The 17,687-nt window shown below is 28.5% G+C and overlaps 1 protein-coding gene and 1 pseudogene across 1 annotated transcript; both read right to left on the reverse strand.

Moving 5' to 3' along the window:
* Positions 1 to 3: 3 nt before the first annotated feature.
* On the reverse strand, positions 4 to 793 carry LOC118038361 (uncharacterized; annotated as a pseudogene).
* Positions 794 to 2,082: 1,289 nt separating this feature from the next.
* On the reverse strand, positions 2,083 to 4,733 carry LOC118038324 (probable hexosyltransferase MUCI70). Its single transcript, XM_073412493.1, has 3 exons — positions 4,270 to 4,733; positions 3,193 to 3,380; positions 2,083 to 3,092 (listed from the first exon to the last, which is right to left on the reverse strand). The coding sequence occupies exons 1-3, from the start codon at positions 4,293 to 4,295 to the stop codon at positions 2,941 to 2,943; spliced, it is 366 nt and encodes a 121-aa protein (XP_073268594.1). The 5' UTR covers positions 4,296 to 4,733; the 3' UTR covers positions 2,083 to 2,940.
* Positions 4,734 to 17,687: the final 12,954 nt, after the last annotated feature.

Raw genomic sequence — 17,687 nt, forward strand, 5'->3', positions numbered from 1 at the left:
ATGTTATTGATTTACAAATTACATTGAAAGTCAATACAAGAAACCAATATTTTAACGCGCAAGAAACTTCTCGAGTCGAAGATTCCCAGTTGAAAACAACAGACAATCCCCGGATCTCATCTCCAACTTTTCTTGGAAACCAATCAAGAATTATATATATATATAAAAAACAGTAATCAAGAATCCGATGCGTGCCTTGCCTCCATTTCTCTAAAGTTCCAAATTCAACCTGTAGCCAAGAAAAATGGAACCCCACTTGGTAGAACCCAGAAACCTACACCAATACCAGCTCAAGTTTATTCACTGATGGACTATCTGACTGTTGTAGCTTCCTAATCATACTTCTCTCTCCATGAATAAACAAGAAAGAAAACCCATGAAAGAGCCAGAGCAATAACACCAACAACTAGTCTAAGCAAATCACGAGCCAGATCTTCAAGCTTCTGCTCGAAGTAAACTCTCCAAAAGGCCACTGAAACATGAAGCGAGGTGCAACCTTTAGCAAAGAAGATTTGGAACTCTTTGTCCCTGACAAATGCTACCATAAACAAGAGGAACCCAGCAACAAATAAAAGCAACCCAGAAAAGGATTCGGAGGTTTGGATCAAGAGCTGGTCATGTGACGTCGACCCTTTAAGCTTTGTTGCTACTTCAATGCCATGACCAAGCACAGTACACCTCATCTGTGTAAAACATCATTAAAGCTCCACAAGTTAGAGCTATCACTGAATGAAGCATGCATACTAGAAAGAACCTAGATGATCTCATTTTATCAATCACAAAAGGAACGCCTTTCCCCCTCCCCTTTCTTTACCTCTATCTAGAACAATGGCTCAGGACTACAAGATAAAGGTCTTTGAACGTAGCTCTCAGTGGAAACTACAAGAAAAGAGTAAGATGAACCCTATTGAAAGAGCCCTCAAACCTATTATTTTAAATTTTAGATCTTGAAGAAAGAATATTAAATTAATGATCAAGATTCAAAGCCCAGGATTTTAGTGCAAGCCAAGACACCAAAACCAAGATAAACCCATTAATTAAGATAAGTTTAGTTTTTTCAAAAACAATTTTCCAAACTTTCTTATCTATATATATATTTTCTTTAAGAAAAGTTCAATAAAAAATATTTTGAAAGTGTTTTTTTTATTTTAAATGGGAAATATTTTTAAAAAATTATAAAGAATTCAAAATATTTTATTATTTATTAATTATATTAAATTTTATTCTAATTTTTTGAATGCTGAACCAAATGTAATGATAATTAACCAAAAAGCAGCATCAAATGTCTTCAAACCTCTAAAATTTAACGTCAACTTATCAAATTAACGTTGCTTGCTTTTAATTGTCGAAAGTGCTTTTATGATCACAACATGCATTTGAGAAAATGGATCCAAAGTGAAAATGTCTTAAAACCTCTAAAAGCTCTGGAACTGGTACCTTGCTGATAGGGCGGGCTTCTGAGACACGTGCCAAAGAGACAAAAGAAGTGCTTTTTAACAAGCTTAGCGAAGAAGAGCAAGCCAAGGGACAGAGCTATCGCCCCTGTTCAAGGTGGCACTGCATTCGTGGAGGTGTAGAGGAGGAAAAGGAAATCTTCTGTTGCTTTTAATGGACAAAGCACTAAAGCCTTGCATCTAATATGAAGGAGAATTCAAAGGCTGAGTTTCTCAGGATACACAAGTGATGGCCAATATAAATTCGTGAGCCAGGGAACGAAAATCTAGATGACATTAAATGATTGCAGCTTCCAAGGAACTTATTTGATATCAAGTATTTACAACAATGAAAGAATATGAGACATCAACAATTTCCAAACAAAATTTGAGTTGCTTCATTCTGGGGCCATTCTAAATATTTCTAATCAAATCCATCATTCCTTGCTGTATGATGGGGGGAAAACCTAAGTACACCTCTCCTACAAAAGGGTTTGTTTCTCCCTAATACCCACAGCAGCCTTGCGACGTTGCCTTGAACCAGATCTCCTATCTCTTCCACGCCTAGAATTTTTACATGAGCTCCTCCCGGATGAACTATCAAGACGCAAAGACGGGGGATGTAGAATAGCAGGAGCAACTAGGGGTGGCATTTGGTCTAATAGATCTCTGTGGTAAGCCTGCAAGTCAAAAGAACAATGAAGTGCTGAGCATAACAATAACCATAAAATAGTCGCATTTTGTTACAAGAGACTAAAAGGTAAGATTTAGCACAATAAGGCATAAACATTCTTAATTTTTAAATCAAAGTTCATTATCCATGTTAAAGATTTGTTTTTCTTTGATAGGCGTCCTGCACATCAAGATTTAATGAGATCATCATTTGGCCAGAGCACCATTCTCCTTCACTAACTGCACTCCCAGGATGGATTTACTTGTATGGAGAACATGATTAAATGAATCAAGTAATTGCATTAAATGCCCAAAAACACACTTGGCCGAGATCAGAATATAGAAAAAGGATCAAAGGCACCCATGGAGGTCAGTTTCATGTACTGTAAAATAGTAGCTAGACAGCTTTGTCCAATACACTGTTGTCAGAGGATCCATTTAGTTGTAAGAAAATCACACCTCAATGGTGCACCCAGCTCCTAGCTGTTTGGGCAACAGGGAAGCAAAAATAAGGGAATGGCATTCATCTATCTTGAGAAAAAATAAACAAGACAAACAGGCAACATAGAGCAGACCAATAATAGATTCTCATACACGGAAAAGAAAACAAACATAAATTAATATGATAATACAATTAAAAAGCATTAAATTTTTTGAAAAAAAATATAGGAAAAGTTATCACTTGTACAGTTCATTTAGAGCAAACTGGTACATAACAAATAGTTTAGTTTTAGATGCACTCGTTTCATCTCCTCTAACAATAGAAAGACAAAACATAAACATGTACCTGAATCATAAAATTACGCCCCTCACAATCCAGAAACATATTGATGCTTCACTCAACTTTAGCCATCATTTTATCCCTCACTGTGGAAAAGCTTAACTGATCTCTAGCAGTAAAACGATCAACTTCATTGAACCACAAACAGCTAAATAGATTTGTGATGGGAATATATTCTCTTATGATAACACAACCATCAGGAACATCTGCAAAAGGTCAGTAGTTGAACAGAAAACATTAGAAATACAAATCTTCAAGAACATGAAGCACACGCATACACACACACACATGGGATTATACACATACCACTGGTTATTGGAAGCTTAGCCTTGGAATATGGCGATAAACCCTCCTTTTTATAAAATTCAATATGGTAATCAATGGAGGAATTGCCATACTTTCCTGCAGCTTTGTTAGCTTCAGCCTCTTCAAACACATCAAATCGACGATAGTGTCTTGAGATTGCAAAACTGGCATTTTGCTGCCACAAGAATCTGTACCAAAGGATAGCTCAGGTATAATTAAAAAATATATAGATTATGCAATTATACTAAAATCAAATCTACCTATTTTCTTGCTTCTAGAGACCAGAACTGCAATATACATGAAGATCTATGCGATAAATGCTTACACCAAAAAAAACTGCCTTAACATGACTCAACAAAAAAAAAAAGAACACATTGCCAAAACATGATGTAAACCAACAGAAAGAAAACATTTCCTTGTGATTTGATCTATTTGATGAGATAAAAACACAGCAAGTATACTGTTATTGTTCATCTATATTTCAATCAAAGCATGTAAAAAGAAACTGTTTTGGTTGCTTGGAATCAGGTCAAATCCACAGCAAGATTTATCAGTAGCCTTTCAATAGATTTGCTAGCTCAACAAAAATCAAATCTACTAGTAAATTACATGGCTTTAAAAACGGCTTACAGTATTTATGGACAAGCTGGAGTTTGAAAAATGAGAATCTTTGTTAACATCGTAAAATAGGCTCTTCTTTTACAAGTATACCTTACATGGTAAAGCACAAAATAAAGTCTTTTCTTCACCTAAGTTCAATTGTCAGCATTGCCAAGTCAGATGATTAAAAAAAAAATACCCATCTGTAATTATATTTGTCATACATTTTGCAGAATTAGAGAGAAACCCATAAGTTGCCTCATGATGAGACAAGGAAACTTATGGTGGTTCAAAACTTTTGCAGTGATGCACATGTTGAAACCAGAACTTTGTATCATGACCCAAATAACAGGAAGAAAAAAAAATTCCATACATCTCAATTCAAAGATACCAAAGAAATTATATATATATATATATATAAAAGCACTGAATGACTTCCTTCAGTGACCACTCAATTTAAGCATAAGTAATATATACCTCTCAAGAACTTGATATGGATCCATGACAAGCTGGAGCTTTCCATCTATCCATATGGAATACCTAACATTAGGCAAGAGCCTATGCAATAAAAGTTTTGGAACCTGTCCATTGACATAACACAATAACAGAATCCATCATTAATTGCAGAAAATATTTTATGTTTTCATCAAATCGAAAAGAAAATGACTTGAAGGACAAGGTACTAGAGAATATCAAAGCCTTCAACAAAAAAGAAAAAGAAAGAAAATGGAAAATCTATAAAATTAATCTATTAATAGAAATTATTGAAGAAACTCAGCCATTAGGATTAGCACCAAATTGAAATTTCTTGCACTCGCCAAGAGAAAAGCAGAAATTTGTTAAAAAAATTAATAGCTTCATAAATGAGTTAACAAGAAGCAGCAGAACAAGAGGAAGAAAAAAAATTAAGGAGAAAGTGTGATGCAATCCAGCCGAGGTTTGAAGCCAGTAAGCAGAAAAATGGTAAGTGAGCAGAAAAATGGTAAATTTGAAAAATGCTATTTCCTTTAACAAATCTGATAGCAGAAACAGTCAGCAGAAAAATTAGATATGTTGATATGAAATAAATTATTCATATTTGTTACAAGATATCATTGAATATAGGAGGACAGAGATCATGAGATTCATTCAGGACAATGTCTTCAATGCTTATGATTTTACAGAGAAATGGTAAGTGAGAAGGACTCCTACCCACAGTGAACTGTCATGGATTCACGTATATCAAAAGAATCATTCATCTGCTTTAGAGAAGGATATCCACCAAAAGATCAAGAACACTATAATTATATAAAAACATATAAAATATTCAATTTTTATTAATCTAAGTTTCCCTTGCCAAAAGCTATCACAATCCTTTATATAGAAAAACTAAAAAAAACCTCTATTGTAATTTAATAGGAAAATAGAAATAGAAAAGCTATTCACTTTAAATAGCAAAACTAGAATAGTCTAATAATACTAAATAAGAAAGTAAAAATTTTAAAAATAAAATTAACTAAGAAAAATATTTATTTTCCAAAAAACACTCTTACATCATCTCCCATTGCCATCAAATAGGCATCATTGCTATTATCCATGTCTTTCAAACCATTAACCTTTCATTTTTTATTTAGTCTCTCTCACCTTTACCCAAGAAAGCAACCTTGCTTGTTTTCGATCAACCTTTAGCATCCATTTCATCGGGTACCACATTATCATTAACAACTGGCCACACTGAACAAAAACACCATTGCTAGGCCAAACCAACCTCGCTCCTCAAGTTAACTTTGGCCTAGTAGACCCACTAGATTTTTCAACATTTTAACCCATTTATTTTTTATTGGTTCAATAAATCCATAGCTCCAAGTAACACTATCAACTAAGACCTTTTTCACTCAAAATCAACCACAAATTCCAACCCCAAACCACAAGAATCAACCAATAAAACAACCCATAATCTTATCAATCAACACACACTAAAACTCAACCTTTAAATCATATTGTTTCTATGGTTTTTTTATAGGTTTAGTATCAGTGAGTGAAGCCCATGCCCTACCACTCAACAACTCACTTATATATGCTAACATATGGAGCACATAGACAATCACTACCCAGTTAAGTTTTAGCAGCTCTAAGTCAATTTTGGCAATTCTTGAAGGTCCAATTTAAACCCCAAACACATTGATTTATTTTGTTTTAAATAATTTGGAATGTGTTGTTAATGTTTTTATAAGTGGATGCTATATTTTCTCATTATGTAACTTGTGTTGAATAATGATGTTTAATGATTCTTTTCTTAAGTGATTGTTTTGATATTTATCAATTGTTGTTTACTAAAGAACCAACCCAAAAGCGATAAGATCCTTATAAGGATATTGTCCATTACATATTGAGACTTTGTTATTTTATATAAAAAATAATATTTTTTTACCAAATAACCCATTTATGGATGATAAGATCCTTACAAAGGTCATGTCCTCTAGAAGTTGAATCTTTATTGTTGTTTTTTTAAAAAATATATATATAAATTGTATAAATTTTCATTTTACAATATATGCTTGTAAATATTACTTTTAATTTGTAAATATTCAAGTCTTATGATATACTCCTCCCTATTGTTATAGGTGAACTAATAATGTTGTGTTAAAGTGACCTTATAAAAGCACATTGAGTAAGAGTAGCGATATTAGGGCCCATTTCAAGAATAATTAAAAAAGATGGGTAAAAGCTTGATTAATTATCATCATCTTATCGGGCTCAACGCCTATATTCTAGAAGTGAGGATTGAGTCTTGTTGCTTGATTGAGTCCAAAGTCATTGTCTTAGGTCTTAATAGTTATTTACCTTCAAATGAGAAACACGTATGCATGTTTGGGAAAAAATTTAGCATGTACGTATAAGATATATAAAGTGATTGTTATCTTTTTTATATATAACTAATCCCTTACCTCGAATCTCAAAAGATTAAAAAAGGTTCCTAGCTATCATAAAGCTAGATGGTGATTTTTTTTATTGTACCCATATTGAGTCCCAACCAACTCATTAAGTTGTCCCTGTTATGGAATGGCAACTCCATTAAGAAGTTAGCAAAGGCTAGGCTTTGTTTGCTTATAAAAAAAATAAAAAATAATCTCAAATATATATATAAAAAAATTATTACATCCAATGAGGTGCATGACTTGAGTCATAATTTTGGGAGGTTTTCAAATTAAGTCATCGACTAACAGGTGAAATCAATTTTTTTAAAAACATAGAAAAAACTATTTGAGATATTATTATGATTTAACAAATAATATTATATTTGACATATTAGCACTTACGATTCTCAAGTTATTCTATTAAACAATTACATTCTTTTTGCTTTAAAATTACATTTTCTCTATATGATGTAAAAGATATTAACAATAATTGTATTTTTAAAAAAAAGTTGATAAAAAAACTTTTATCAAAGCCACGTTCAAGTGCAGATATGGGGCTAGTAACATGTGAATAGAAAAACTAGATCATTAACTCGCGCTACGCTGTGGTTCAAATCATTTAAAAAAAACATAAATAAAAATATTCAGGAATTACTAATGTAATTTCAAATAGAAAAAAGATTTTAAATCATGTGGGGAATGACTTGATGTAACCTGATCAACTTCATAGATCTAAAAACAATTTAGATGACCGATAAAAATATAGTTTGGATCAAGAAAAATTCAAGATGACATTTAAAAAAAAAATTAAAACAACAACATATTGGATTGATATTAGTTATCCTAAGTTAACATGTTAAATTCACAACTCGCTTAATGAAACTGTGATAACCCCATATAAAACCAATTAAAATAAATTATGAACTCTAATTCCTAATCAACCAAATATTAAATGATAAAATTAAAAAAATAATATAAATCAACCAAGGTTAACTTATCAAACAACAACATGTTGGATCATGAGACTGAAATAATCTCATAGAAATAGATTGAATCCAATTATATTCTAATTCTCAATCAGCCCTATGTTGTAGGATTAAATTAAAAAAAATTAAAAATAAATATTCATCAACCGGGTTAACCCATCAAACTCACAACCTATGTAATGAGATTAAGATAACATTATAGAAAGTAAACTAAAACAAATTATGAATCTTAATTCCGAAACAATCCAACATTAAAGTGTAATGCTAGAAAAAAAATCATTTAAAAAAGAAAATAATAAAAATCCAAGTTAATTAGGTTAACCTATCAGACTAGTAACTCAGGTCATAATTCTAGGATAACCCTATAGAAGAAAAAAAAAAACAATATGAAGCTCAATCCCCAATAAACCCAATATTGAATTATATAAGTAAAAAATAAAAAAATAAATGAACAAAAAAAACCCAAGTTAACCAAGTAAATCTACCAAACTTATGACTTGTGTCATGATACTGGAATAACCCTATAGATAGGGAAAAAAAAATGAACTCTATTCCTATAAAATCTAATATTAAATGTTTAAATTGAAAAAAAAAACTAAATTTAAAAGGTGAAGAAAAGGGAAAAAAAATAGATCATTATATAAGTGAACATTGATATGTGAGGAGGATAATAATGAACTCCCCTTTTTAATTAGTCTATGTTACTTGATTGGTGGCTCTTTCCATGCAACGGGTCAGTCCAAACTTTTTTCAACGTAAAAAAAAATGCTCGGACGACGATAACATTTTTAAAGAAACAAGAGAAATTTGAGAGTCTGAGCATTGACTATATTGAGTTCAATAATATTGATTAATTTAATAATATGATAAAACAAAATAGACAATAACAAAAAAAAATTAAACAAAATAAAATTGGTCTAGGTAAGCCTGGGTGAATATGCGAAACTCATAACCGGGCATAAGAGATCAAGATATTCTAATGGAATGATGAAATCGAAAAAAATCAATTGTGAAAAGGACCTAAGTCAACCCGAATTAACCTTTTAAGCCCGTGACTCAAGTCCTAAAGTCAGAATTATCCTATAAAAGGCAAACATTAGAAAATCATGAAGTTAAATTTTTGATAAACAAAATTTCAATCAACAAAATTGAAAAAAGAAAGTTTCAATAAAAAAGATCTAAAATAAAATAAATAGCAATTAAAATAATAAAGACCAACTTTGACATAAAACTAAAATAAAATATTGAGGGATGCAATTAAAAACAAATTTAAAAGAATGGTAACAAAATTTAACAGATAAAAAAATTAATGGGGAATGAAATTGAAAAAAAAATTCAATTCCATGACTTCTTTAAAATTAAAAAATATTAATAAAAAGAATAGAAATCAAATTGAAAAGAAAAATTAATTGAAATTTAAAATGCAGGATGGAGGGACCGTCATGAAGATTCAAACATTGTCGCAAAAAATGATGTTTGGTAATCAGACAATGCTATACATGTTGTTCGAAGAGTGCAAACAAAGCCACGCGTGTGTACATAAACAACACAATTCATTCACTTTTGAATATTAAATTATATTTAAAATTTACTAAATTATCAAATTACCCCTAATCCAACTTATTAATAGCAAAAGAAACAATAATGAAAAGATAAAAAAAAAAAAAAAAAAAAAACTAATGGATTCAAGTTAAAGATAATTTAAATTCAAAAACAATTTAGTTATTTTATTGTGCGATTGAAAGAGAAAAGTCAAAAAGCAAATTCAATATATATTTTTTGCTTTAAAGTGTATGTTAATCATTTCACTGTGCAAAAAAAATGTTATTACCTTCGCGGCCCGATGAGTATTTTACTAGGGCACTCGTAATTTTATTATTTCAGTTCATACTGCCAACGAGTCTATAACTACAGTAAAAATGCTACAATAAACCATCTAGCCCTTGTAATTTATTTTAATAAAAAAAAAGGGAAAAAAATCATAGGATCTCTAGCCTATACCATAAAGATTTTGTATTACCAACATGTTTATGGTAATTCGTTTCAATTGTGCCAGATTTTAGGGTAATCAAACATTAATTCATGCATTCCAAAGCAAAACACAATAAAATTTCGGAGAATCCATTTTAGGGGTGCTAGTATATTATAGAGGGGGCAAAAGTATTAACTAACCACGAGAATGTATAAACTATTATATTAATTTGAAACGGTCATATTTAACACCTACGTATCATTTGATTCACTATCCATCCTAATAAAAAAAATACTTTCCAATTAGATCCAAAATAAAAGGTCATTTAAATCAATGACATTTTTTTATAATATAAACAAGTTTTTTATACAAAAACAAAAGGCTAAGATTTGAGATGGGGATTGATGGGTAATGCACAATAAATGAGGGATCCAATTGAGATTTTTGTTTTAAGCAGGGGATCAAATTTAGAATAGGATAATAGATTGGAAAAAATTTATCTTTGTCATTCATTTAGGTTAATCTGGTTACTTAATGAGTTTTTTCATGCGTCCACACTAGAACTAGTTTGTTTTTATATTTTAAAAGTATGTTTTTAAAATAATTAAAATATGTTTATTTACTTTGAATTATTTATTTTTAATTTATTTTAATGTGTTGATGATACAAATAAATTTTAAAAAATAAAAAAATATATCTTTATGCATTTTCAGATAAAAAATATTTTGAAAAGCAACTGCTATTATAATATTAAATAAATTCTAATAAGATTAAGGATTTAAATTTCATGTCATATCATAAGAAAATATCTATTATTTTCTACTTCAAATTTCATGATAAATTGTGTTGCTATTATAATAGATAAATTCACAGTTGAGATGCTTGTAACTTTGTGTAAATTGACATCGATTGCCAAAATAACCCCCGTGTAGAATTGAAATGAGAAAATAATAATTTAAATCCTAATATATTATTCCATTATCAATAAAGTCTAAAATCGTTAGATCACATCAATTTTATTTTAGACACAATTGATCTAGACAATGTCACCTCTCATCCACTACTTCCATTGAATATTTCATCCATTTTATACGTCTTCGTCGAGGGATTCATCCGAGATGCCAAAATAACACCAATTTATCAGTCAGAATTTTTGAGTTTTTAGTTATGCTACGAAAAATAAATTATTAATGTTTTATCTTTTTTAAGTTTATTAAAAAAAATAAAGATCGTAATTGACAAAAAAAATAATTAAAAGATTATGAAATTGTTTTAAAAAATCAATTTTATAAATTATTTCAAATAAAACAAATAACAATTAAAAGAATAAAAACCAAATATTACAGATAAAAAATAATTGTAAGATGATGAAATTGAAAACAAAATTATAATTTTATAAATTATTTCAAATAAAACAAATAGCAATCAAAATAATATAGACTAAAATTGATAGATAAAAACAATTCAATCATGAAAGGTATTAGAAAAAAAAAATAATAAGAATCAAAGTTGATAAAAAAAATCAAATTCTAAGAGATAAAATTGAAGAGAAAATAAATAAATAAAAATAGACTTGAAACAATATATATATAGCAATAAAAAATTGATGATCAAATTTGATATAATCAATAAATAAAAAGTTGATTTTGAATTTCTTATAACTTCTGAAAAATATATATTTTTTAAATTGATTGAAAAATATTTTTTATTTAACAATAAAAAAACATGAAATTTTTTTTTAAAATAATTTTTATTCTTAAACAAATGTTCATGAAAGGTCTTGTGTGGGTTTATTTTATTATTTAGGCATTGTTTGAGAATGTGAAACCGTGTTTTTTAAAAAGTTAGAATATATATATATATATAATTATTTTTTTATATTTTCATATTATTTTAATATGCTAATATTAAAAATAGTTTTTTAAAAATAAAATAAAACTTTATTTTAATATATTTTTAAATAAAAAATACTTTAAACAAGGAACACAGTTTTTAAAATTAATCATATACTGCAAAATATAATAATAGAGTTTGGTAACTAAAATACAAAGTGTGGAGAACCTATGCTGACGAGGAGCCTCGCCTGGTGTTGAACTCCATGGGGACATGTACAATACAAGGGCCAAAAAGATGGACCAGACAAGAAACATTGCCTGAGCTTAGAAGGGTCCCAGTTACTTGTTTCTTTGTCTCGATCACAGAAGACACTCCCATAAATTTCATGTATGCTTTTTTTCAAATGGATAGACTGTGCATTATTTTTTGGACACGGACACCTATTGTTTGGCAACAGGCCTCATGTGCACCTCCAATGGACCGACCATGACTTGCCTCGTGTCCATGTTATCTTTAGTTTCCTATAAATCCTTGTCCCACCTTGATATAACACAAAGCCCATGACATAGGCCAGGAGGACCTTCTTGCTTATTTTCTTTTTAATTATTTTATCATTTCTGTGAAATTTAAATTCCTTAACCCTTCACTTAACAAATTATACACCGGGGGGGAGTTTATGTTTTTATATAATTATTATATTCTTGATATTTTAGTTTTGAAACCTGGTATAATCCGGCGAGACAATCTGGAGCTAGAACTGGATCGGGTTAAAAAAACAAATAAAGAAAAAATTTGGTGTGACCCTGCGGGTTGACCTGGCAATACACAACTACAAACCCATAAATTTTTATTTTTTTATTTTTTATTAAAACGATATCGTTTTAATTTTTTTAAAAAAAATATTGAACTAACCAACTCAGTCAAAATTTAAAACTTAAAACTATGGTTATTATTCACATCACGTGGTATTAGCACTTCACAGTTCCTAATAGTTTTAATGGAAGGTCGAAGAAGATATTTGTAGGAATTTAACTATTCTTGATAATTAATTATTGCATGGGTTGGGAAAAGCGGAACATTCATTATATGCTTGTATAAAAATAACGAGGAGATTCTCTTTGTATATATTTTCAGGGATTTTTTTATTAATATGGATGTTTAAGTTAGTTTGTAAATTTTGATTAATTTTATGAAATTTAAAATTAATAATTATATAAGTTTTTAGTAATTCTGGAATTTATAAAATTTAAATTAATAATTTTTAAAAAGTAAATTTATAACATGATGAATTTAATTATATTCTAGAAGATATTTCCAGGAAGTTTTATAACAAGGAAGAAGAGAACTTGGATGGATTCAGCATGTGATTTAAGACCCAGTAAAAGTTTCACTAAATATAATATAACGGGGAAGGATATATTTGTCCCCCAATTGTCATGGAATTCTTAACTAGGTCCTCAAACAAAAACAATTCGCAATTAAGTCTCAATCTATCAAACATTATCCAATCAAGTTCAACAGATAAAATGATGCCAAAACCAGTATAGTTTGTATCAAACAGGTCCTTGCTTTCTATAGCTAATTTTTTTATAAAAAAAAAGTCAATAAAGTAATATCCCGTGGATGAAGAGCTCAATTGAAACTTTATTTGCTTGATATTCTATAAAGAATCGGATAACATTTGGGGTGGGGGTAAATATCCCCTTTGCTGAGCACTTTTTTTAAATATTTTTTAAAAGTGTTTTTGATATGGAAAAAATATTAAATTGATATCTTTTAATTTTTTAAAATAATATTTATATATTAATTTTAAAAATTAAAAAATATAAATAAATTATTTAAATATATTTTAAAAATAAATTATTTTGAAAAAAACATCTTTCTACAGTTTCAAACTCGCGCTTGCGTGTGAAGAGCCCGGTGATTGTACAGTGGGGGACAAGCCTAATGACGGTCATTTTCTGATAGAAACAGGAGTCCAACCCTCTAACTACCACTTTATCGATCTAGCTGACAAAATTTTGTGATCACTAATAATCCAGCTGCGAGCAATGTAAAATACTACAGGTCAGATTAGTTTTTTTAAATGTAAAAAACCACCCGAGGGTAATCAGCATATTTTCTAATAAAAAATTAATTATTAATTCAAGCTATGATGTATATTCATTAATATTTTTTAAAAATATTAATATGATAGTGTATTATATGATATATATCTTTTTAAATATTAAAACGATGATATATTGGATAATCCAAGTTAAATTGTTAAATCTGTAATTTAAATCATGAGACCATGATAAACCTATATAAAGTATATGAAAATAAATTATGAAAGTGGATTCTTAATTAATTAAATATTGAAAGATAATATTGAATTCAAAAAAAATAAAGAAACTACCTGAGTCAACTTATCAACCTTGTAACGTGAGTCTTGGGATCGAGATAACTCTATAAAAATCAAATAAAAAAACTACAAATACTATTTTTCAACTAAATTAACGTTGAAGGATGGAATAAAAAAATCGATTAAAAAATACAAAAAAAAAATTGAAAGTACATATGACTAACCTGTTAAATCAGCGACCTGAGTTACGAGACAATAATAACTTCATAAAAAACAACTAAAAACCTATGAAGTTTAGTTTCTAACATATTCAATGTTGATGGTTGAAATCAAGAATAAATAAACTAAATCTGTGAGACTGGGATAACTCCACAAAAAGTAAGTTAAAAAAAATACAAAGTTCAATCCTCAAACAACCTAATATTGATGGAATTAAAAAAAAAAACTAAAAAAAGAAGAAGAAGAAGATTGAGTTGTTGAAGGGTAAATTTTTTTAAAAAAAATCAATTAAAAAATAACTTAAAAATAAAACGAGTCAACATGGGATAAATTGTCAAACCTGGATCTAGGCCATAAGATCATAATAATATAATAGAAAGCAAATATATAAAAAAAAAGCACGAAGCCTAATTAAAAAAACAAAGTCAATCCGGGTTAATTTGCTAAATCCATCACCCGAGTCATGAGATCAATAAAACTCTATAGAAAGCAATCAAAATAAATTATGAAACCCAATTCTTAACCAACTCAATATTAAATGATGAAATAAAAAAAATATATATAATTAAAAAAATGACCTCCAAACAAGATCTAAGTCAACATATTAAACATGTGACTTGAGATGTGAAATACGGAAAAATTCATAGAAAGCAAGTTAAAAAAATTACAAAGCCTCCAACATATACAGTTAAAAATTAAAATCGAGGAAAAAAAATTAAATCCTTGAAATCAATATATAACACAACATAAAGAAAATTAAAAAAAAAAATTATGAAGCTGAATTTCTAAAATAAATAATAAAATTAAAAAAATAAACTAAATAAAAAAAACAAAACAAGTAAATGGTGTTTTATTCATGGTATGTTTAGGAAAATTGTAAATCTTAGCTATGATTGTATGTTTTGGAAAATCATAGATTATAACTTGTAAAAATAACCCATGGAAAGGAGTATGATAATAGCTTTTAAACCATTGGGCAAATCCAATGGAAAAGCTAAATTGATAGCTAAAAATAAAAAATTAATATTTTAGTTTTTCTTTACTTGTTTTGCACACTCCAAGGGGAAAGCCAAATAAAATGCTAAAATGTTTTTTTTCTCCCACAAATGATATTCTTACATATCTCTCAAAAGAGCCAAAATTAATCAAGTGGGGCCAACAAAAAAATAAACCAATTAAATGTAGCCATGTGGAAAAAAAAATAACATCAAAATCATTAAAAAAAAATAAAACACTTCTTTATTCTACTCTAATAGAATTGGCTTTTCAAATGGCTTTTTTCTATTGGAATATACATGGTAAAAAAAGCCATATTTATATTATTTAAAATGCTATTTTATCAATTTACCTCCTTAAAATAGCATTTTTCTTTGGAGATGCTCTCACCAAACACTTAAAAGCCAAAATTAAAACTAAATTAGTGATCCCTAAACCGGCGTTTAGTGGGTGTTTGTTTACGCGGTAGCTTCTGCTTTTAAAGCTAACCGCGTAAACCAAGCGTTTGGTAACATAAAAAAAGCTGTTTTTTATCTGGTGGGTCCCATAATTTTTTCCATCAAACCATGGTTTTGCAAAAGCAGCTGGGAGCTGCTTCTCTCCTGCTGCTTCTCTTTATTTACTTGTGCACTGTTCGTAACAGTGCCTATTACAGGTAATGACAGGTGAATTTAATTCACTTGTAATGCGAGAAGCATTAACCTGACACTGTTGAATTTTTTCACTATTCACGCAAGCATAATTCATTGGACTGTTAAAAAAATTTTAATTTTTTTAAAATTATGTTTTACTTAAAAAAAATAATATTTAATTTTATTTAATAACACTATATAAATTAAAAGAATATCGCATGATGACGTAGTATTTGTGGAATTTGATCACAATTCTAATTTTGTTTCTGATGGTATTTTACCTGATTTTGTTGCACGCTCAAAAAACCATGGAACCTATAGTCCTTGTCAGATAAATTTTGTACGTAATGGAATTATAAATAGTTTAATGAAATAATAAATAATATTTTATATAAAGTATTATTTATTTCATGATATAATAAGAGTAATTAATTCTACAATATTTAAATTTAAAATCATCAATATTAATATATATTTTTTAAAATTATTTTATAACCTCAATTTGAAAAGCATTTTTTTAACCAAACACATTAAACTACTTTTTCTTCAACCTCAATTTCAACCACAATTTTAACCAAACACCTATTTTTTCAAACCAACCTCAACTAAAAATACTTTTTATAAAAACAACTTTTTTCAAACCACAACCATAAAAGCTACCGCAATATCAAACACCACATCCTTGAGTGTTTTAATAAATTAATATCAAAGGGCATCTCCAAATCACAGCGTCCAACCATTTTTTCATGGCGCTGGCTGGCTTGGTTTTGTTTAAGTGTAGTTAGGATTATATTTTAAAATGTTTTTTATTTAAAAATATATTAAAATAATATTTTTTTTATATTTTAAAATTAACACATTAAAATAATTTAAAAATAAAAAAATATTAATTTAAAATAAAAAAATAAAAAAAATATTTTTAAAATATAAAAACAAATGGTACCGCAGGACACACTGATGACTTATTGAAGTCAAAAAAATCTCAAATCACACGAAGACAAATGTCAACCACAGGGACCCACTTAAAAAAATCGATAGATGTTCATGATGGATGTACCATTAAAATCAGCATTACCACAGAAAAAAAGAAAATCATTCAATACCCACATGATTATTCAACTTACTAAGATTAGTATAATAAAAGGGGTAATTATTTTGAGTGGGGCCATCAAATAGTTGCACAAAGTTTGTACGTGTGAGAATGAATTGGATGGCCATTCCCTCACCTAACAGCATTTATTAACGAGTTCCAGTACATCTTGTAGGCCTTGTTTGTTATCAGGGCGGTGGGGATTTTTTTTAAAAAATATATTTTTTATATAAAAAACATAAAACATTTATTTATAAATAAATAAAATAAAATTTTTAGTGTTTTTGCCGCAATGTTATATTAAGATTTCCGGTGTGTTTAGATGTGAGATATAAAGGGTGTTTGTTTGGTTTGGAAGTGTGGTAGTTTTTTTCAAAGATATAATATATTTTAAAACATAAATCAAACCTAATCACACCTTCAAAAGCTATAAAAACATGCTTTTTACTCAAAAAAAACACAAACTATCTCACATCCAAACACTCTCATAATAAGTTTTTTTTTACTGATACAACCATTTTAAAATATAAACCACACTTCATAAAAGTGAAAAATAATTTTTTTTCATTGAAAAAAGTCACCACACCTTCCACCAAAACACATATTTAAAAATATTAAAGTGCGATAAAATTTGTTTTTTATTTTTTTTACTAAAAAATGTATTAAAATAATATTTTTAAAAAAAAATTATTTATAACACCAACACATCTAAATAAAATGAAAGTACTAACAAATATTTATTTAAAATAAAATAAAATAAATTTTAAAAATATAAAAATAAATATACACTTAATAACCCACAACTAAGATGTTAACACATTGATTGATTGTGTACTACCATAAATATAATGTTATGTCGATGCACATAAATGTTTCATTGAAGTTAATTTTTTTTATTAACTTAAATGTTAATGTCAATTTGT

Source organism: Populus alba, chromosome 11, assembly GCF_005239225.2.
Source record: "Populus alba chromosome 11, ASM523922v2, whole genome shotgun sequence".
NCBI lineage: Eukaryota > Viridiplantae > Streptophyta > Magnoliopsida > Malpighiales > Salicaceae > Populus > Populus alba.

Coding starts and splice junctions, on each gene's coding strand:
- LOC118038324 (XM_073412493.1), bottom strand. CDS start 4,295: ATGGATCCATATCAAGTTCTTGAGAG. Junction 3,381..4,269: donor CCATATCAAGTTCTTGAGAG/GTATATATTACT, acceptor CCTTTGGTACAG/ATTCTTGTGGCAGCAAAATG. Junction 3,093..3,192: donor TAAGCTTCCAATAACCAGTG/GTATGTGTATAA, acceptor GACCTTTTGCAG/ATGTTCCTGATGGTTGTGTT.